Source organism: Ornithodoros turicata, chromosome 7 (genome assembly GCF_037126465.1).
Source record: "Ornithodoros turicata isolate Travis chromosome 7, ASM3712646v1, whole genome shotgun sequence".
Lineage (NCBI taxonomy): Eukaryota > Metazoa > Arthropoda > Arachnida > Ixodida > Argasidae > Ornithodoros > Ornithodoros turicata.
In genome coordinates, this window is record NC_088207.1 from 20,181,194 (window position 1) to 20,198,136 (window position 16,943).

Sequence of the window (16,943 nt, forward strand, 5' to 3'; positions counted from 1 at the left end):
CCTGCCGTATGTGAATGACATCTTTCTTATTCGGGCTCCCTTAAAGGTTGTGCTGCGTACATCCCAAGACAAAAAAAGAGAAAAATCAGACACTACGAGCCCGCATACGAGCTCGTATTGACCCCATTCGACTTGTTCGTTTCTTTCCCTCATTTCTTTATTTTTTATTGTTTGCAAAGTGGAATGCTTCTGAAGTGAATATATATTCGTTATGAACTGGTAGGTGTATTGTGGCTCATGCACCAGCTTTTATAAACTTGTAGTGAATGCACATGCTTGAAAACTGCAAGCGACAGCGAAGTACGCCGGTCCGTCGGGCGTGGCGAAGTATGGCAGTTTGTGAGCGCTGTAACTCAGTCACCAAGCTTTTAGCAACCATGAATTGTATGTCGAAAGAAAGCTAAGGTATTCGTCGTGAACCAGAATTGTTTGTTTATAAATCCATCATGGCCTTTTTACGCACGCGCCTCGCGAACTTTGACAAAATTTTCGTACCTCTGACAGCTGCGGCGAATATTTTAGCGAAACGAAACAGGATAGAGAATTGTGCTGCACATCGTTGAACAGAGCGAAAATTAGGCTTTCGTTTAACTTGTAGCTCATTGTTTTGCTAAAATCACGAACGCAGACAAATGGGTAAAAAAGTGCGTAAAATTCGGTAGGGATGGCTTTTCTAGGATTTTTTACAAAAGGTTTCGCTCGTCGGCGACAAGAATTATTAATCAGCCCCAGAGCCTATGACATGGTGAATAGGTTGTGGAAGACTGGAGGCTGTGGTGGTTACAGACGCCGGAGTAGATTGCTTCAAAGTGGGCTGAAATCGCTTAGGAGCTCAGCCGTTGTTTTCACCCCTGACGCTCTTTATTTTATATCTCGCCTACCACGTCGTCTCGGTACCTGGGACCAACGCCAGTGTTCATGCCACAGGTGGGGCTATCCCCTAAAAAATGACGGAAAAAATCGGAGACCCAAAGGTTAGGGCCCTGCCTGAATCTGAATGAAATCGCCCTGCTGGTACTCAAACGAATGTATACCTGATGTGCACGATAAATGATCGTAGTGCCGATTTGTAAGGGTTCCAAAAAACCTGCACCTCTTATGATTTTGGTCTCAAAACAAAACTGAAATAAGCGCCACAATTCGCAACAGAGAGTAAACGTGTTTTTCTGCATTCTAATTAGTGAATTATTCCCTAAGTAGGATCTTCACTCAAGACCAACTGGCTCAACTCGAAGCAGCCACACCTGTTTACGTGCACAGGGAGGAGCCAGACTCTGTGACGTGACACAATCACAGCAGGTCATACGAATTATGCGAATAAACTTTCCACAGTTAGGATCGCAATGTTATTATTTTTGTTGTAGTTCTCAGTTCCCAGCAGGGAACCAAGGTGATAATGAGGGCGGTGTTTCCCTTGTTGTTGTTGTAGCCGCGCTCAACTACAAAACATTTCGTGGGTCCGAGCATTACATGTGCCGAAGCAGAAACAGACACGTTAGAGAAGAATCTCACTTGAGGCACTGTGTAAGAAAGGTGTACGGACGCTGCCCCGTGTTCATCTGGTTGAATGGTCACGGCGCTGCTTCCTAAGGCTTTTTCGTTCAGTAGCACTCGTACAGATGTGGAAAACGGCGTCATTCGCTCGGTGGTCGTTGTCTCCACAAAAACTGTCACATTAAGAATCCACTGCGACGTGTGTTTTGCTGTGAAGGGAAGCGGAGAAGATGTACGATGACTGTCAGTTGACTTGTTATGACTTGTGCAGTTGCCTGGATGTGTGATTTCCCAAGCAGCACAATGTACTGAAAGTCGAGTGCAGTAGGGGTGGACGGGTAGGTGGAAGGCCTTGAACAGACTCGTGAAACTAAAGAACATTGATAAGACACATACCGTTCACCCCTATTGCACTCGACTTTCAGTACATTGTGCTGCTTGGGTTGATTCTTTTTCACAGGCTGAGAAAAGCAGAAAAACAATTCCCAAAAAGCACATTGTACTGAAAGTCGAGTGCAGTAGGGGTGGACGGGTAGGTGGAAGGCCTTGAACAGACTCGTGAAACTAAAGAACATTGATAAGACACATACCGTTCACCCCTATTGCACTCGACTTTCAGTACATTGTGCTGCTTGGGAACGGCTGCCTTCACCGTTCACCCTGACCACAGTGTCGTAAATTCGAAGGCAGATATGGAGGGCGATAGCTTTCTACAACACGTACTGAGGCGAAAAAAAAAAGATAATGAGCAGGGTAGAGATAAAGCGGATACGCTTCTCACGTGATGAACGCCGCTCTTTTGTCAGTCTACAGCCTTTTTGATGCGTACAAAGCTGTGAGGTAGCATGAACAGTTGGGAAACATTCCGGTACCCTTCACAAGCTGTACTCATCCATCTATAAAAACCTTTAAAATTGCACAAATTTATTCAATGCGAAGTATCGTGTTTGGATTTTATTGTATTACACTTTGCTCGGTATAGTTCAGTGCGTACCCTAGATGCTCGTCAACTCATCAACGTTTCGTCATTTTTCTTTCCTCGCGCATTTATCATGGAGTAGATCTGTTTCCTCATCCACTTGTCCTGCTCCTGTTACTGGCAGCCGTTAATACCTACTCCTCCTCTCCTCTATAGATGGACAGCGACCATGTCCTTCTGTCGCGAGCACGTCATACATTAACTAGAGCAGCTTGATGGGCTTGTTGGTACATGACTCAGAGAACAAGGAGCAGTCAAAAACAGGGACAACGACACAAGAAGACACACAAACAGAGGCTCCACTATCAACAAGTTTTTACTGAACTACACAAGCACATTTATACCCAATGGTATAGAGGGGGAAAAAAGGGGGGGAAACGGAACACACGTGGGGGCCATAAAAACACGAGGAACAACCGGATCTAACTACTCAACTCCAGCTTTTAGTCTGCATTCCAAGAACCCAAACTCTCCCCTTGTTAGCGATATCGACGGCTCACTAACACATTTATCAGACCCATACTTCATTATCAAAATCAACCTTTTTGATAATGAAGTATGGGTCTGATAAATGTGTTAGTGAGCCGTCGATATCGCTAACAAGGGAAGAGTTTGGGTTCTTGGAATGCAGACTAAAAGCTGGAGTTGAGTAGTTAGATCCGGTTGTTCCTCGTGTTTTTATGGCCCCCACGTATGTTCCGTTTTCCCCCCCTTTTTTCCCCCTCTATATCATTGGGTATAAATGTGCTTGTGTAGTTCAGTAAAAACTTGTTGATAGTGGAGCCTCTGTTTGTGTGTCTTCTTGTGTCGTTGTCCCTGTTTTTGACTGCTCCTTGTTCTCTGACGTCATACATTACATTACAAGCATGTTTCGCCTGCGGTGCACGTTATCTGTCTTAGAAGCGTCAATTATGGCGAATTCGGGTGGTCATTTTGTGACATCTTTTCTTGCAAGATCCTGCATTCCTTCTTGCAGTCATGTTCCCTTGGTGAAAAGGAAGCAATCTCGGGTGTTCGCGTGGGGCTCTCCGAGCACCCGGAATTTACCAGTTATCACTTTTTTCGCCGGGTCTCGAAACGGTCGAGCAGCCCCAAGCAGCAGAATGTACTGAAAGTCAAGTGCAATAGGGGTGAACGGTATGTGTCTTATCAATGTTCTTTAGTTTCACGAATCTGTTCAAGGCCTTCCATCTACCCGTCCACCCCTATTGCACTCGACTTTCAGTGCATTGTGCTGCTTGGGACGGGTTGCGCAACTATGTCCGGTGTCGTCACATCCGCGCTGCGGGGGTGCATTGCGAGGGTGCTGCGTTGTGAGGGTTTGCATTGGCTGTCATGTCGAAGTTCACGTGGGTTAGCAGACGACCAAACCCGAAGACGAGTGACCGAGATGCCTCCTAGCGTGATCCAAACGACCAAAAACCGCTAGATTCGAGGCACTCATGTTCGCCAGGCAACGGACTTGATCGAGCGCGAGCAATTTTCGAACAATTTCCGAGCGCCATGCCGAGAACCCTTGTGCTTGTCTTCGTGTCCCGTGTCTCTGGGTTATTCGTTCCATCATCGCCATGCACCAGTTAGTCTACGCTCAATCCCTTTTATCGCCATGCCGTGTTGCCATGAAATGACCACCCGAATTTGTCATTAGTACAACGTAGTTTCTACATGCGGATTTCCGTATTTTGGTCCCCGGACGCATCCACTCCTCCACGACGCTGATCGACCAGGTTTTGAGAAGCTACAGAAGTAGTGGTTGATACCAGAAGTCCCACGCAGCAGTTCACTTTGGGCTTACAACAACAACAACACTGAAGACAGTACACTCACGGCCAACAAAAAATGTATTACCACGCATGAAGGAATTGAATTGACATTGGCATGGAGGTGGATGCGAAGCCTGTGGTGTTTCCTCACCATGTCCAGTTTAAACGTATGTCACGGGAATACCTATGGTCACTATAAAGGGACATTGGCTTCCAACACAACGTGCATTGGTGCAGGCCAGTTGATGTTCGGCATTAAGAGGTATTAGCACCAGGAAATTGATGAGTTCGAAAACTTACACAGCGGTATCGTTACAACGGAGACGTCACGAATGATGGCACCACTGTAGGCTTCAACTGCAATGTGTTTCCTTAAAATGAGGAATAATAGGCATTAGCCTACAAAGTCAAGGTAGCATCTTTGTATAATGGCACACACAAATGAGGTCACGTCTTTAGCCTCTTTGGTGTATTCATTCCCAGTCCACGGCGCAAAGAAAAGAAGGCTCCATCCCAAGAGTTACACCGTATCAAAAGTCAATCTCGTAATCCCCTGCGGAATGTGAGTTCTGAGCCCGGCTTAGTTCGCGCTTGCTTTATATGGGGACACCAAGTGCCCTTCTAGAACAACTCGTGCGAACAAGACTGTACAACTAATGATGTGTAAGGAACTACACACAGATCTTGCAAACATGAAAAGCTATAGTTAAACGTGGTTTTCTTGTGAAGTATTGATTTCTTTGCCATAGTAGTTCCAGTCTACCACGTTGGCGGCGCTGTTCTACCATCTGACGTCATTTGTTTCTAAACAAGGAAAGGTCTATTGTCAAGGCTGAGCTTCGGGCTGTCATGAAGTTCCCGTTCACCCAGAAGAAAACTTTGAGGCCTTTTTATGGCACATCGACAACTAAGGTCATAATACGCCGCAATAGTGATGAGGATATGACTATAGTTAAAAGCAAACATGCATGGTGCCTAATAAAAAGTGGTATGGATGTATGTACGGACTGAACACCGTTCAACTCAAAACTCAAGTTTATTTCCACAACCCATCAACTCCGGAAGGTCGCGCGCGACAAATGCGAGCTCGAGCAGGTACAGGTTGACCGATCTTTTTGCTAACGTTGTTCGGGGACGTCTCAATCATTGTGGCCTCCATAATCTCACGGCCTAACCTTGAACCATGCCTTGAACAGTGTTTGTGGGCCAATGTTCGTTTACTGTATCTGATAAATCAGAGAAACAGCAAAAAAAAATCTTATCCTATCGGTGTTGCTTACGCCGCCCTTCTGAGTGAAAGATAGCAGATGACGTTTCTCTAAACCAACCAGCGCGCTTAACCCTAGTGACGTCAAAATGCCGTGAGCGGCTGGTCGGCTCGCTCCGGGCATTGCCACCGTCGCGCACGATCGCGATTTTTAAAATCAAATTCAGGGGCATTTATACATCTGTTGAATGAATCACTTCGCATGGTGCAGTTTAATAGGCAGGTTAATTGGTGGACTTCAAAAAATTGGTAGTGATTGAAGTGCTTTGTGAGCTCTTTTACGCGAGGAGTGCCCATCATACTCAGCGTGCACTGTAAACTGAAAAACACCCTTATGGGTGTAAATCGCTTGTCCTATAATTGACTCCTCTTTTTACACCGTATGGTCTGGAACACCCTTTTTAGAGGGTGTATCCCGTGTAAAACGCCCTTTGAAAGGGTGCTTTTCCTTGAAAATGCCGTCTTTTGCACCCTTTATACACCTTTTTAGGAGGGTGTTTAACGATCTTACACCCTCTTAAAAGGGTGTTTAAAGGGTGCAAAAGAGGGCATTTTCAAAGAAAAGCGCCTTTTCCAGGGGTGATTTACACGGAATACACCCTCTAAAAAGGGTGTTCCAGACCATGTACGGTGTAAAAAGAGGTGTCAGTTATAGGACAAGCCATTTACACCCATAAGGGTGTCTTCCAGTTTACAGTGTGGGGATTTCGGCATCGAAGACGCCGGAAGATCAAGGAGGCCGTGTCAACAGACCAAATTGCTGTTTGTGCCCATGACCCCATACGGCGAACCTCGGTTGAAACAAATGCTGAGACCCAGTATGGAACACATTGGCTTTGTAGTTTATGAGGAGCTGGGCATGTGGAAGCCGTCAGTCAAGTGCGTGCCGGAAAATCTGAATGAGAAACAACGCCGAATGAATGCCTCCAAGTAGATTTTGCAGCATTTTGAGCATTCCAGTGACATTTTGCTGGAGCGATTCGTTGCAGCTGATGAAACGTGGTTGCATCGCATCGCTATCACGCTGACACGAAACAACAGTCTATGGAATGACGGCAATCGAGTTTTCCGAGGCCGAAGAAACTCAAGACCCAACGACAAGCGAGAAAGGCGCGGGCGCGGTTAAGGCTACGTATTAGCGCGGCATCTAAATTTAAATTTAAATTTGGGTAGAAATACAACATTTTGAAGAAGTCCGCATTTTATCAGCAGTGTCTTTGTCGACATCTCCTATAGGACAAAAAAAGTAGAGGACTCCGACTTAACATAACAAAATAAAAAGGTCTACTCAGACGTTTCGTCCGTCATGCGACGAACATCATCAGTGCCAAACTGAATGAGAGATTCCACAACCGGGCGATATTTAAGGGGGTGGGAGTATTGCTCGGGAATGCACGTTTTTTGTTACAAACTGAGTGGTCATCACGTATGTGCCAGGATTCTAGAAGCTTTCTGGGCGTTTTTGTCCAGTTATGTCGTCTCCCGGCTTTTGGAGTATTTTTCCATTTCTTATAGGGGGAGCCATAACTGAGGGTGGATCGAAAGTAGCGTCGAAGTGGTCCATCCCTCGCATTGCAGTGTCTTAAACCTGACATGTGGTCCTCCGACCCTTTTCTGACTTTAGTTGTCCGTGCGCCATTAAAACGGAATTTACTTTCGAATTCGAACAGCTCAGGGAAAAGGAGGTGCTGATGTCAGGAATCGACCCTGGGCCTTCTGATCTCCGGTCAGATGTCCTAACTGCTACACTACGCCAGCACAATGTTGCATATCTGACCGGAGATCAGAAAACCCCGGGTTGGTTCCCGGCGTCAGCACCTCTTTCGTCTTGAGTTGTTTGAATTCGTTAGCTTCTGGGCATTTCAGGTTTACGTGTCTGCGTAGTCCCTAACTGTCGTCTTCCTCGACCATTTCTCTTTGTTCACGAATTTTACTTTATGCATACACGGGAAATTCACTTGCACCGATTTGTGGAATATACCGGTGACTAATGCCCATATTGCGGGATTCATGGCGACTGGTACATATAATTAAGTGACGAAAGTAATGGCGTTAGTAATGCATTACTAACCACAAAAAGGTTATAAGCAACGAAATGCGTTGCTTCTAGAAAATAATGAGTAATGGCATGAGCATTACAACATAAAAGTAATTTTCTCACATCTGCCTTCAACTGACTATTTGCACAACTATGGACGGCACAACGTTCCTGAGAAAGTTTTTAGTGCTGAAAGTTACAAACATTCGTAACCTAACATTTTCTTTGTGCAGATTTTTTCCTACAAATACCACGATCGTGTATGTGCAGATATACTAATACCCGCGCACGTGCGGAAACAAAGAACAGGCTATTTTATTCAGCGCGGTTGTGGATGCGGTCATGAACCTGACCTGTAGCGAATACCGTTAATCTTGCCCGCGCTCACTCTGTAGCTACAGTCTTCTGGGACAGGAAAGGTGTTTTGCTGACTCACTATCAAAAAAAGGTGGAGCAGTTACTGTAGTTTGTCGTGCCAGCTAAACCGGATTTTGAAAGAACTATTGCGCGGAAAGCTACGTGAATGCTGTACACTTTTTCTCCTTCTGCAGGACACCGACTCTCAACAACGTGAGTTCTGAAGGTTCAGCGGTTTGAATGCATGAAACATCCACTGTACTCACCGGATCTTGCCTCAGCCAGGAAAAAAAAAAAAGAATCACAAAGAAAGAGATTATGATAGGGGGACCAGAAGGGCATATTTCGGAGAGCAGACGTCGGATTTTTTTTTTTTTTTTTTCGAGGACTAAAGAAGATTCAGTCGAATCGTAATAAAGGCCTATCAGTCTTTGTCGCGTTTTCCTTTGTCTGGCCGAGAGTCTCTCAGCTCTTCTTTCTAATCTCCAAGCCCCAGAAGCAGAACACGAAAGCAAAGGGACCGGAATCAACCAATTCCATGCTTTGGGAACATTGAATGATACATCACACAAAGGTTCGATCCAAATTCATGCGTAGTGATCTTCTGCACCTCTGTTTGTACCTTAACTTTCTGTGCGAGGAGTGCGATTCTGACATTATTCCTACTTACATACTCTTGCCCTAAGTTGTGTTACGCTTCTTACTTGCCGAAAAATAATTTATCTTCTATCGCTAGATGTGTAATAAGAATATTGCACACAAGACCGGAAGACCAATGTATAACTCACCAAATTCCTTGGGAGGGAAAGGATGGTCCCCAATCCCAACTGAAAGCACATTGCATTTTCCTCATGTGGTTGATGTGGCAATTTCCATTCTGAAGGCTGGGTGGACATATTGGGTAGACCGGATATTCCTTCGCCTGTAATTCGTACTGGCGCAAGGCGTAAGCAACGGGCGACTCGCAGGCTACTTGAATCTGATTCCCAGTTTCCTGCATGTTGTGAAAAGAATGCAAAAAAAAAAATACGTGTTTACAACATTTAATTCGGAAATGTCGCAATAGTCCAAGCCACGAAACAACCCACAGCAATTGCCGAAGATGCCAGCTAGGTGCAGAAGCGAAGTATTTAATGAGGCTCTCTAATGATGAATTCCGATGCAGATTCGGAGAGCTTCCGGAGCAAGTTTTGCCGCTCCGCCATGACCAAGTCTGTTCTATTGGCAAATTGGGAACAGTGCCGGAGTCTTCCAAGGGGAGGTTTGGAGAGGCCTTCAAGCCAAGGTCACTCCAAGGAGAAACGCAGACTGCTCCGACAAAATAGGCAGACTCAATGGAACTCCCCATGACTCGAAAAAAACAATCGACATGTTTTTCTTTTTTGTTTTTGTTTTTCCTTTTTGCTGGAATATTTTTCGCTAGGGGTTCCTGCCGATAAAACAAGATTTCGGAAGTCTCACGAAGCGAAGTTTAAAAATTAGAAATTTAATGAGCCCGTGCAATTAAGCCGCTCACTTATCAGTTCTTTGGCGATGTCTCAAGGATGCTCACTGAAAATAAAGCTCTTCGATAGCGCCACCAGTTCACGAATTATTCAGCCTGGGACTTTCGCGAAAAATCCGGTATAACTTTAACATGCCTAGTACAGTGCGAAAAACATATGGTGTTCATAATAAAATTATAGACTCTACTAAAGGGTTAAAAGTGCTTCATCGCCCAGCAGTAGGGCTGGATGGTGCGGTATAGGTGATTTCTATAAGACTCACGGAAGTCAAGAATGTGAAAAAGTGCACATTACCCCGATTTTGCCTTTGAGTTGGAACACGTATCGAACAAACATATTGACTGTGCTTCCCAAAAAGTGGTTGTTGACGGGGACGTTACAAGCTGTGTCGATGCCATGGGCTACTAGGACCACTTTGGATTTCTGCAGCATTTCCGCGGGAACTGTGTGGAAGCAAACAGGCTTGTAGTAATCAACGAATATATCTTCTCAGTCGCTGCGTGCATAAAAATACTGAGATATATAGTTTATATATAGTTTTATTAGCTTGTCCATAAACAGCGCGATAGGCGTGTAATATGGTACAATGGTTGGTACAAAGCAGTGGAAAATTAATTAGTTGAACATTGTACAATCAAAAACGTCAATGTCACCAATTTCATTATTATGAAGACTCTGCACACGGGCCAGGGAACTCAGTGAGCTAAATCTTGGAACATTAAAAACAGGACACTGGCGGAAAGTTCTCATTGGTTCATGAAAACTAGTTGATTCAATCAAGCACTGGCTATCGAAAATGCCTCGAACGCATTTGCACAAAAATATGAGGCCTCGACTTTCAACTGTTTGCGTCTCGCAACCAACGTGTCTAAATTGCAACGGCTAAGTGTTCTGTTATATTCATAAAGATAGCGTCTCCCGAGATATTTATCTATGTAAATTCTAATATATCGGCGTTGTACATTTTATATGCTTGATGCCGTCCCTATCGGGTTGCCGGACATTCAGCGCGGCCGTCCTTGACGCAATGGTGGCTTACTGGACGCTAGCCCAACAAGGCTGCCGAAAAATTAGCCTGATGGAGGCCCAGCCCGCTGCGCCATAAGCGGATTAGTCATGCGGCCCATCCAACGGGTTCGATCCGTAAGCTCATAACGCAGCGTAAGCCACTCATACCTGGAATGCGCACGCGCAGTCTTTGATCACGCTTGTGCTTCTGGCAACAGGTTGGGCTCACGTTGGCCTATGTTGCAGCGGTATAGCAGAAAGGCGGAGGAACTTGCTCAGGCACTTGGTTGCTTTGTTTTCAAAACGAGTGATCAGGATTACGTGAAAGGACGGCGTACAAATGCTCGTCCCGACTTGGGCCGAATAACTCTCGGACAGGACCCCAGCCCGCTGTCAAAACAACTTTGTGGCCTGATTTTGGCCGCGGGCTGGGCCGGGGTAGGGATATCGAGCTGTCAGGCCCTTTGCAGTGCTCTAATCATGCCTGACAGTGACACATCATAGACAAACTGAAAATGCTTAATACCGTGCTTCAGTGTTCAAAGCTCCGATGCAGGTATTATCTGTGCCAAACTAATCTTGCCATAGCGTAAAGGGAATTGTATAAAAAAAATCTCGCCTTTTCGCAGACAGCGCGAAGCAGTGAAAACGACAGCTGTATCTATCCTGCACGCGCAATAAGGGCTAGACGCCTCACGGTTCTGTTCGGCACACAACACGTAGACAACTCTCGGGTCTTCTGCGCTTCATCTCATCACAGCCGCTTTGCGTCCCCTCGCTGCTGGGTCATGTTGTCTTCGTGGAGCCAATGCGAGTCTGCCTGCGTACCCGCTCGGTGTGCTACACAGTACGCGCTTTGCAGCGGCGCGCCGAGCCTTGCACTCACTGTCTGCAGACGCTGTACGCACTCTTCGTGACCGCCCCATAGGGTGTGATACACTGACGTGACGACGCTTGCTTGCATCCCGCACGGCTGCCGTTTCTTTCCTTTTTCTTTTTTTCATGCGGTGGTTGCGGTACTGCTGAAAAAGCTCGCCGCTGCCGGCCTCACAGAGGTGGGCAACGTCATGACTAACACTTTGGGGAGTGTGCGTCCTGAGCGGACTTCTAAGGGGACTGTGTCAACATATATCTGGACGATTTGCTGCTGCGCCAACCAATGGCGCGCCGAATACGACCTCAGGAACCATGCCGTCATGACAAAAAGTTCCCTCACACAGCTGTCGCTGTAAAAGTCGTCCGCTTCAATGTATCACTCATTCTAGGAAGAACAATCGTTAAGTTAGAGGAATGTAGATAAAACCGTTTTACGATGTGTCGTCTCACGAATGTTAGGCGCTGCAAAAATCCATGTTTAGGTGTAGATGCAGTTATGTGCAGCTTGAGGTGGTGTGAGGGTTGTGTTGAAGTAACTCCGCAGACTTCTTTTCTTTTTTTTTTTTCTGGGGTGGGGGGGGGGGGGGGAGGGAAGACGTGGGAGTTCCGTCTGGGAATAGGAGAATCCGATCGCTGGTGCAGGAGTTCCATATCGTACTTGTTTACACAATGCAACACAGTCCAGTTATACGCTACGCAGAAACAGGCAAACGAGGCCACCCTGAAATTGCGCACTAACCGTCAAATTCTCTAGAGAAGGTCCAGTTCTCGTGGCCGACCCAACGGAGCATAATGTCGTTGTAGGCATAGTAGGGTTCTCCTATGACGTGATTCCGATGGAGGTCCGTGTATATGCCACCAGGAACTTGGGATGATATATTGAGACCTGAAAAATCAGGGACACCGGTAGAAGGGTAAACATCTCAAATGCACATTCAACAATCAGGTTTAAAGTTAGGAGAGAGAAACAGAGGATAGAACAGAAAAAATATATACCTATATGAATTATACAGATGTCTCGGAGAACAAGGAGCAGTCAAAAACAGGGACAACGACACCAGAAGACACACAAACAGAGGCTCCTGAGTCGGAGCCTCTGTTTGTGTGTCTTCTGGTGTCGTTGTCCCTGTTTTTGACTGCTCCTTGTTCTCCGAGTCATGTACCAACAAGCCCATCAAGCTACTCTAGTTTATACAGATGTCTTCTGTAATGTTGGATTTTGTGTTTTCTACTTACCATGCGTACAATGTGTACTTACTGTGTCGCAAGGTTAACCCTCAAAACGAAACTGCATGAAAGAAAACGCTGACGTTTCCTCGGCACACGAGCACCCTTTTTCTCCAACATTCGCCATCTCTTGATTGGTAGAAGAAGGGGAAGATTCACTGCCGTATTCTCGCTCAGCCTTGAGGGATCCCTCCTCTTCGACGGACCCTTCCAGTAGCTTTTGCAATGCATTGACCAAAGCTACTGAGGATTCATCGAAGCGCAGGGATCACCCGGGGCAAAGCGAGAATACCGCGGTCAGTGTCCGTTTGTTTGTTTGTAAGGTGTTTCCGTGTTCTTCTGATGCTTGTATTATTCAGACGTGTATAAAGGTTTCTCTGGCTTTGGTACACGGATCGGCTTGGGTTCATTCTTCAACAATAGCCATCTCTTTTGGAGTTACCTTTCCACAACATTTGGTGCCGAAATCCAGGAACTAGTCTCATGTTAGAGCGTGGAGAGGTTTCCTCATGCCTAACAACAGTAATGCCCTTGATCGGATCAAGGCCTAATGAGCAGCAAGACACACGCAAGACACCAAGATAGTTAAAGAAGAGTGTACCGCGATTATTCAAAACGCTAACGTAACCGCAGGGGCGCTCAACGTCTTCCTGGAGAAGCTGGTCATCTACAGCAAGGAACCCCAAGCACTTGATGGACAAGCCAAGGACCAAACACCCTTTGAGAACTTTGAGGTTGAGTACGCCTCAGTGCTACATTACGAAGAGTGGGCAGCGGAAGTCACTGCGAATTTGCGCCTCAACTTTCAACGACTGTTGGCTACGTCCATTTCCACGGCAGCTACTGCTGTATCTTCTCCAGCATATTCGATCCCGACTAATAACTATGGGGTTAAACCGTAGAGTCTTCAACTACACAAGTTTCGAGGAGACCTCCACACAATCGCAGCCCCTCTGCGAGCAACAAGAGAAAAGCACACGACAATCCTAAACTAAGCAAGTCTGACAAATTTCACTGTCTTCGCTCGCTGTTGGTCGGAACTGCGGCCGCTATATTGCCACGTCGAGACTGAGGGGTACCCGGGTAAGAATCCCGGTGCCGGATGTGCTGTCTGAGTTTTCCTCAGACGCTTTCAGACATACGTCTGCTCAGTTCCCTTAGACGTCGGCCCGGGACGCTCACCGCCCCGCCCCCTGCGTCAGTCGTGACGTTGCCCACCTCTGTGAGGCAGACAACGGCGTGCCCTTCCACCACCACCACCACCACCGGGACTGCAAACGAACGAGGCCAATTATGACGGCGCCATGACGATTCTCACTGAACTTTTCGGTGATCCTGGGAAGCTCGAGCAGCAGCACCTTGATAAGCTTAGAAACCTCCCATTCACGACAATTATATGACCATGTGCTAACGAACATCTGCGAACTGAAATCACTGAGAGTGCCCATCTCCACTTACTCGGCCATGATGTCTCATGTCCTTCTTGCATCAATACAGCGCGACATCGTTCTTGAGTATCACCGTGGGAGGTTTCGTACCGCCAGTGGAGTGCAGCTGTAGCTTTCACAGTTTCGCCACGAAAACCACCGCCCCCCTTGACCACGTGATCACCAGTAACGAATCACGACAAAGTAGCCGGAAAACGGCGCCAAAAAGCGCGCGCTGGCTGATTGAACTGCGCATGTGCGCTGCGTGCCCTTTCCACACCCTCTCACTCGAATTATCTCCCCCTCCCCCCCTGTTCCGAGAGCTTCGCCAGGCCATCTGCTAACATTATCGGGAAGCAGAAAATGAAAATCCAGAAGACGAAGGAATTCACATGTACAAATTTATTGACACCGTAAACATATAAACAAGAAGCAACATTTGAATGCAAGTAAATCTACACGATTGTTACAGAATACTGCAGAATGAATAAAGAATAAATAGTGCCGAGCAACAGAAAGCGTGACTATCATATTATACAATCCTTAAGGGAACCTATTCGGTTTGGAGAAAGTAAATATGATTATACACATATATAGCACGTGATGAGTCGCAGAAGCCATCCGCTTCATCCCAGCACAAATGTCGAATTTTCTGGTGACAGGGGCCACATGCTCGCGGATCGCAGGGCCACGAACAGCTGTAGGTGTCTGAATGAAAAAAAAAAAAAAAGAACCTGTTAACGATATGGTAAACCCGAGCACAGGCAACGTTAATTGGCTGAATACGCTCTGTAAGACATGCTATCGTTACGCGCCTAATGTCGACTAATGACAAAATTCGAGGAGCCCTGCGTACGCGATGCACGCTGTTTTCCTTTTCATGCACACCAGTGTATTAAACATCAGACACATTCAAATAGCGGAACAAAACGCAACCAGTAACACCACGCAGAATCATCAACCAGATCATTACTGATAACCGGCAGAAAGTGATGTAATACGAGACAAGGCGTACCTCCATGCACACAGTTAGACGACAGTATTAAAAGTCTGATCACTGACATGCATCATACGTTTGTCTGCTTACCTTTCATTCAGGCGTTCGTCCATGGCTCGAACATCTTCGAAATCCACGAAACGAAATCACTGTCTGCTCACATACGTAGACGCCAGCTACACAACGGTCCGACGGGTCGGCGCCTCGGAGAAACGAACGCGGGCGAATCCACCGGTTAAATGAGCCTCAGCCAATCATGATCGAGAAAGGTCACGTGGGGGACCGGAGCCAATGGAAAGTAAATAGCCGGAATTTGGCGGGAAATGCCAGCGGCGACACTATTGTCGCGGCGGCGAAACCCGCTTACTGTGCCTCCTCTGGTACCGCAGCAGAGACTTCTGAAACGTCACTGACTGTACGGCAGAGAGCGATATCGCCACTTTGACAACTATTTCCGAAGAGTTGGACGAGCTGTTAAGTTTTCTGAAGGCGGAAGTAGAGAGTCGAGAAAGAAGTGGAGTTTTCGAGCACCCTAGTGGGAAACAACGCATTTTGCTAAGAGTTAACTACTATCTGCCTTTGCATTGCATAGTTGCACGTCGTCTCCGTCGAGTCGCTTTTTCTGCACGGAAAAATCTCATAGCAGCGAGACATGTGATGCAGATATTTCCCTCGAAGACAAAAAGAAAGACCTTGCCGACCACAGACGGTGTTTGCGGTGCACACGAGCGTCGCATATTTCAAAAGAATATCATTTCAGAGGACAGTGCGCAAACTCCGGAGGCATGCTGACGCGATGTGCGACCCAAACTGGATCGCCAGGAGAGCGGAAAACGTAAAAGTTACAGAGGTCGAAGAAAGCCAGAGTCCCGTACGTCTGACTCCCACTTCCCACTGAAGTACAGTTCTTCTACAAACGTTTCGTGTGTGGGTGGTGTCAGACACAGCATGACACCTTCAACATCAACACCTTCTCAGCGGAGACAGATTCTAGGCCCACGAAACGGCTCATCCGCGATGTAACTGTCCGAAGCCAATACGGCCAGGAGAACGTCAGGCTAAGCGTTATCGTTATGACTGTCATTTGACGAGACATCCCGGTAACACCGGTGGAGAACAAGCATATCCTTACGTTTCAGGATAGCACATTGCCGATATCGTCGGGCTTCCTGGGCTGCGACAAGTGAACGGCATTGGCCAGCTTGTTGCTTCCGACCAGGTATGGAAACTGATATCACGTGAGGTTCGACGCTATGGGAGTCAACAAGACGGAGTTACACTGGACGGCCACTCTCGTCTGAATCTAAAGTATCCGCTCTGCGACCCTACGTAGATGACGAAGGCGTGATGCGCTTAAAATTTAGACTACGGTTAGGGCCACTGGACGAAGCTGTGAATTACTGAATTCTGTACTTCCCCGTGAACACCAATTCACGGAGCAGGTAGCTGAGGCAGCCCGGCAAAGAGTACTGCATGGTGGACTTCAGGACGCTTTAAACGAGATACAATAAAAGTGGCGGATCCCTCAGGCGCGGACAATAACGAAAGAATTGATCCATAAATGCGTCATCTGTGCCCTATTTCGTCTAAAGGCAGCTGCTCTACCAACGCTCCTTTACCTTTGCAGGACCGTGCTGGAACGGTCGGGTAGCAATTCTCTACGTAACGTAAATCTTAAAAACGTAATCTCTAAGAACGTAAATCTTATATCGCGCTTTTCTCACATGCGACTACACGAGCAGTGCCTTTGGAACTTGTATCTGACCTAACAGCCAGATCATTACTCTTAGCTTTTCGTCGTTTCACTGCACGCCGCGTCTTACCTTCTGCCATATATTCCGATAACGCGCTGACTTGCAAAAAGGCTTCTCAAGAAAGCCAGAAGTTGAAGACCATCATCCGAAAGGATACGGTGCGAGACCACTGTGCCAAGAGCGGTATAACATTCAATTCAAGAAATTCATCACCGAGAAGGCAGCCTGGTGGTGCGGCTGGTGGGAACGCC

General features: G+C 46.7%; 1 protein-coding gene across 3 annotated transcripts in view; it reads right to left on the reverse strand.

Moving 5' to 3' along the window:
- Positions 1 to 16,943, reverse strand: part of LOC135400297 (beta-mannosidase-like) — a 54,479-nt gene that overhangs the window by 24,957 nt on the left and 12,579 nt on the right. For 2 of the 3 annotated variants that reach the window (XM_064632107.1, XM_064632106.1), the window contains exons 3-7: positions 12,027 to 12,173; positions 9,698 to 9,846; positions 8,687 to 8,892; positions 4,537 to 4,607; positions 1,513 to 1,703 (exon numbers count right to left, since the gene is read on the reverse strand). In XM_064632107.1, the coding sequence (XP_064488177.1) occupies positions 1,513 to 1,703; positions 4,537 to 4,607; positions 8,687 to 8,892; positions 9,698 to 9,846; positions 12,027 to 12,173 (764 nt within the window). The remainder of the gene's footprint in view (positions 1 to 1,512; positions 1,704 to 4,536; positions 4,608 to 8,686; positions 8,893 to 9,697; positions 9,847 to 12,026; positions 12,174 to 16,943) is intronic. The other variant, XM_064632108.1, reaches the window with a different exon arrangement.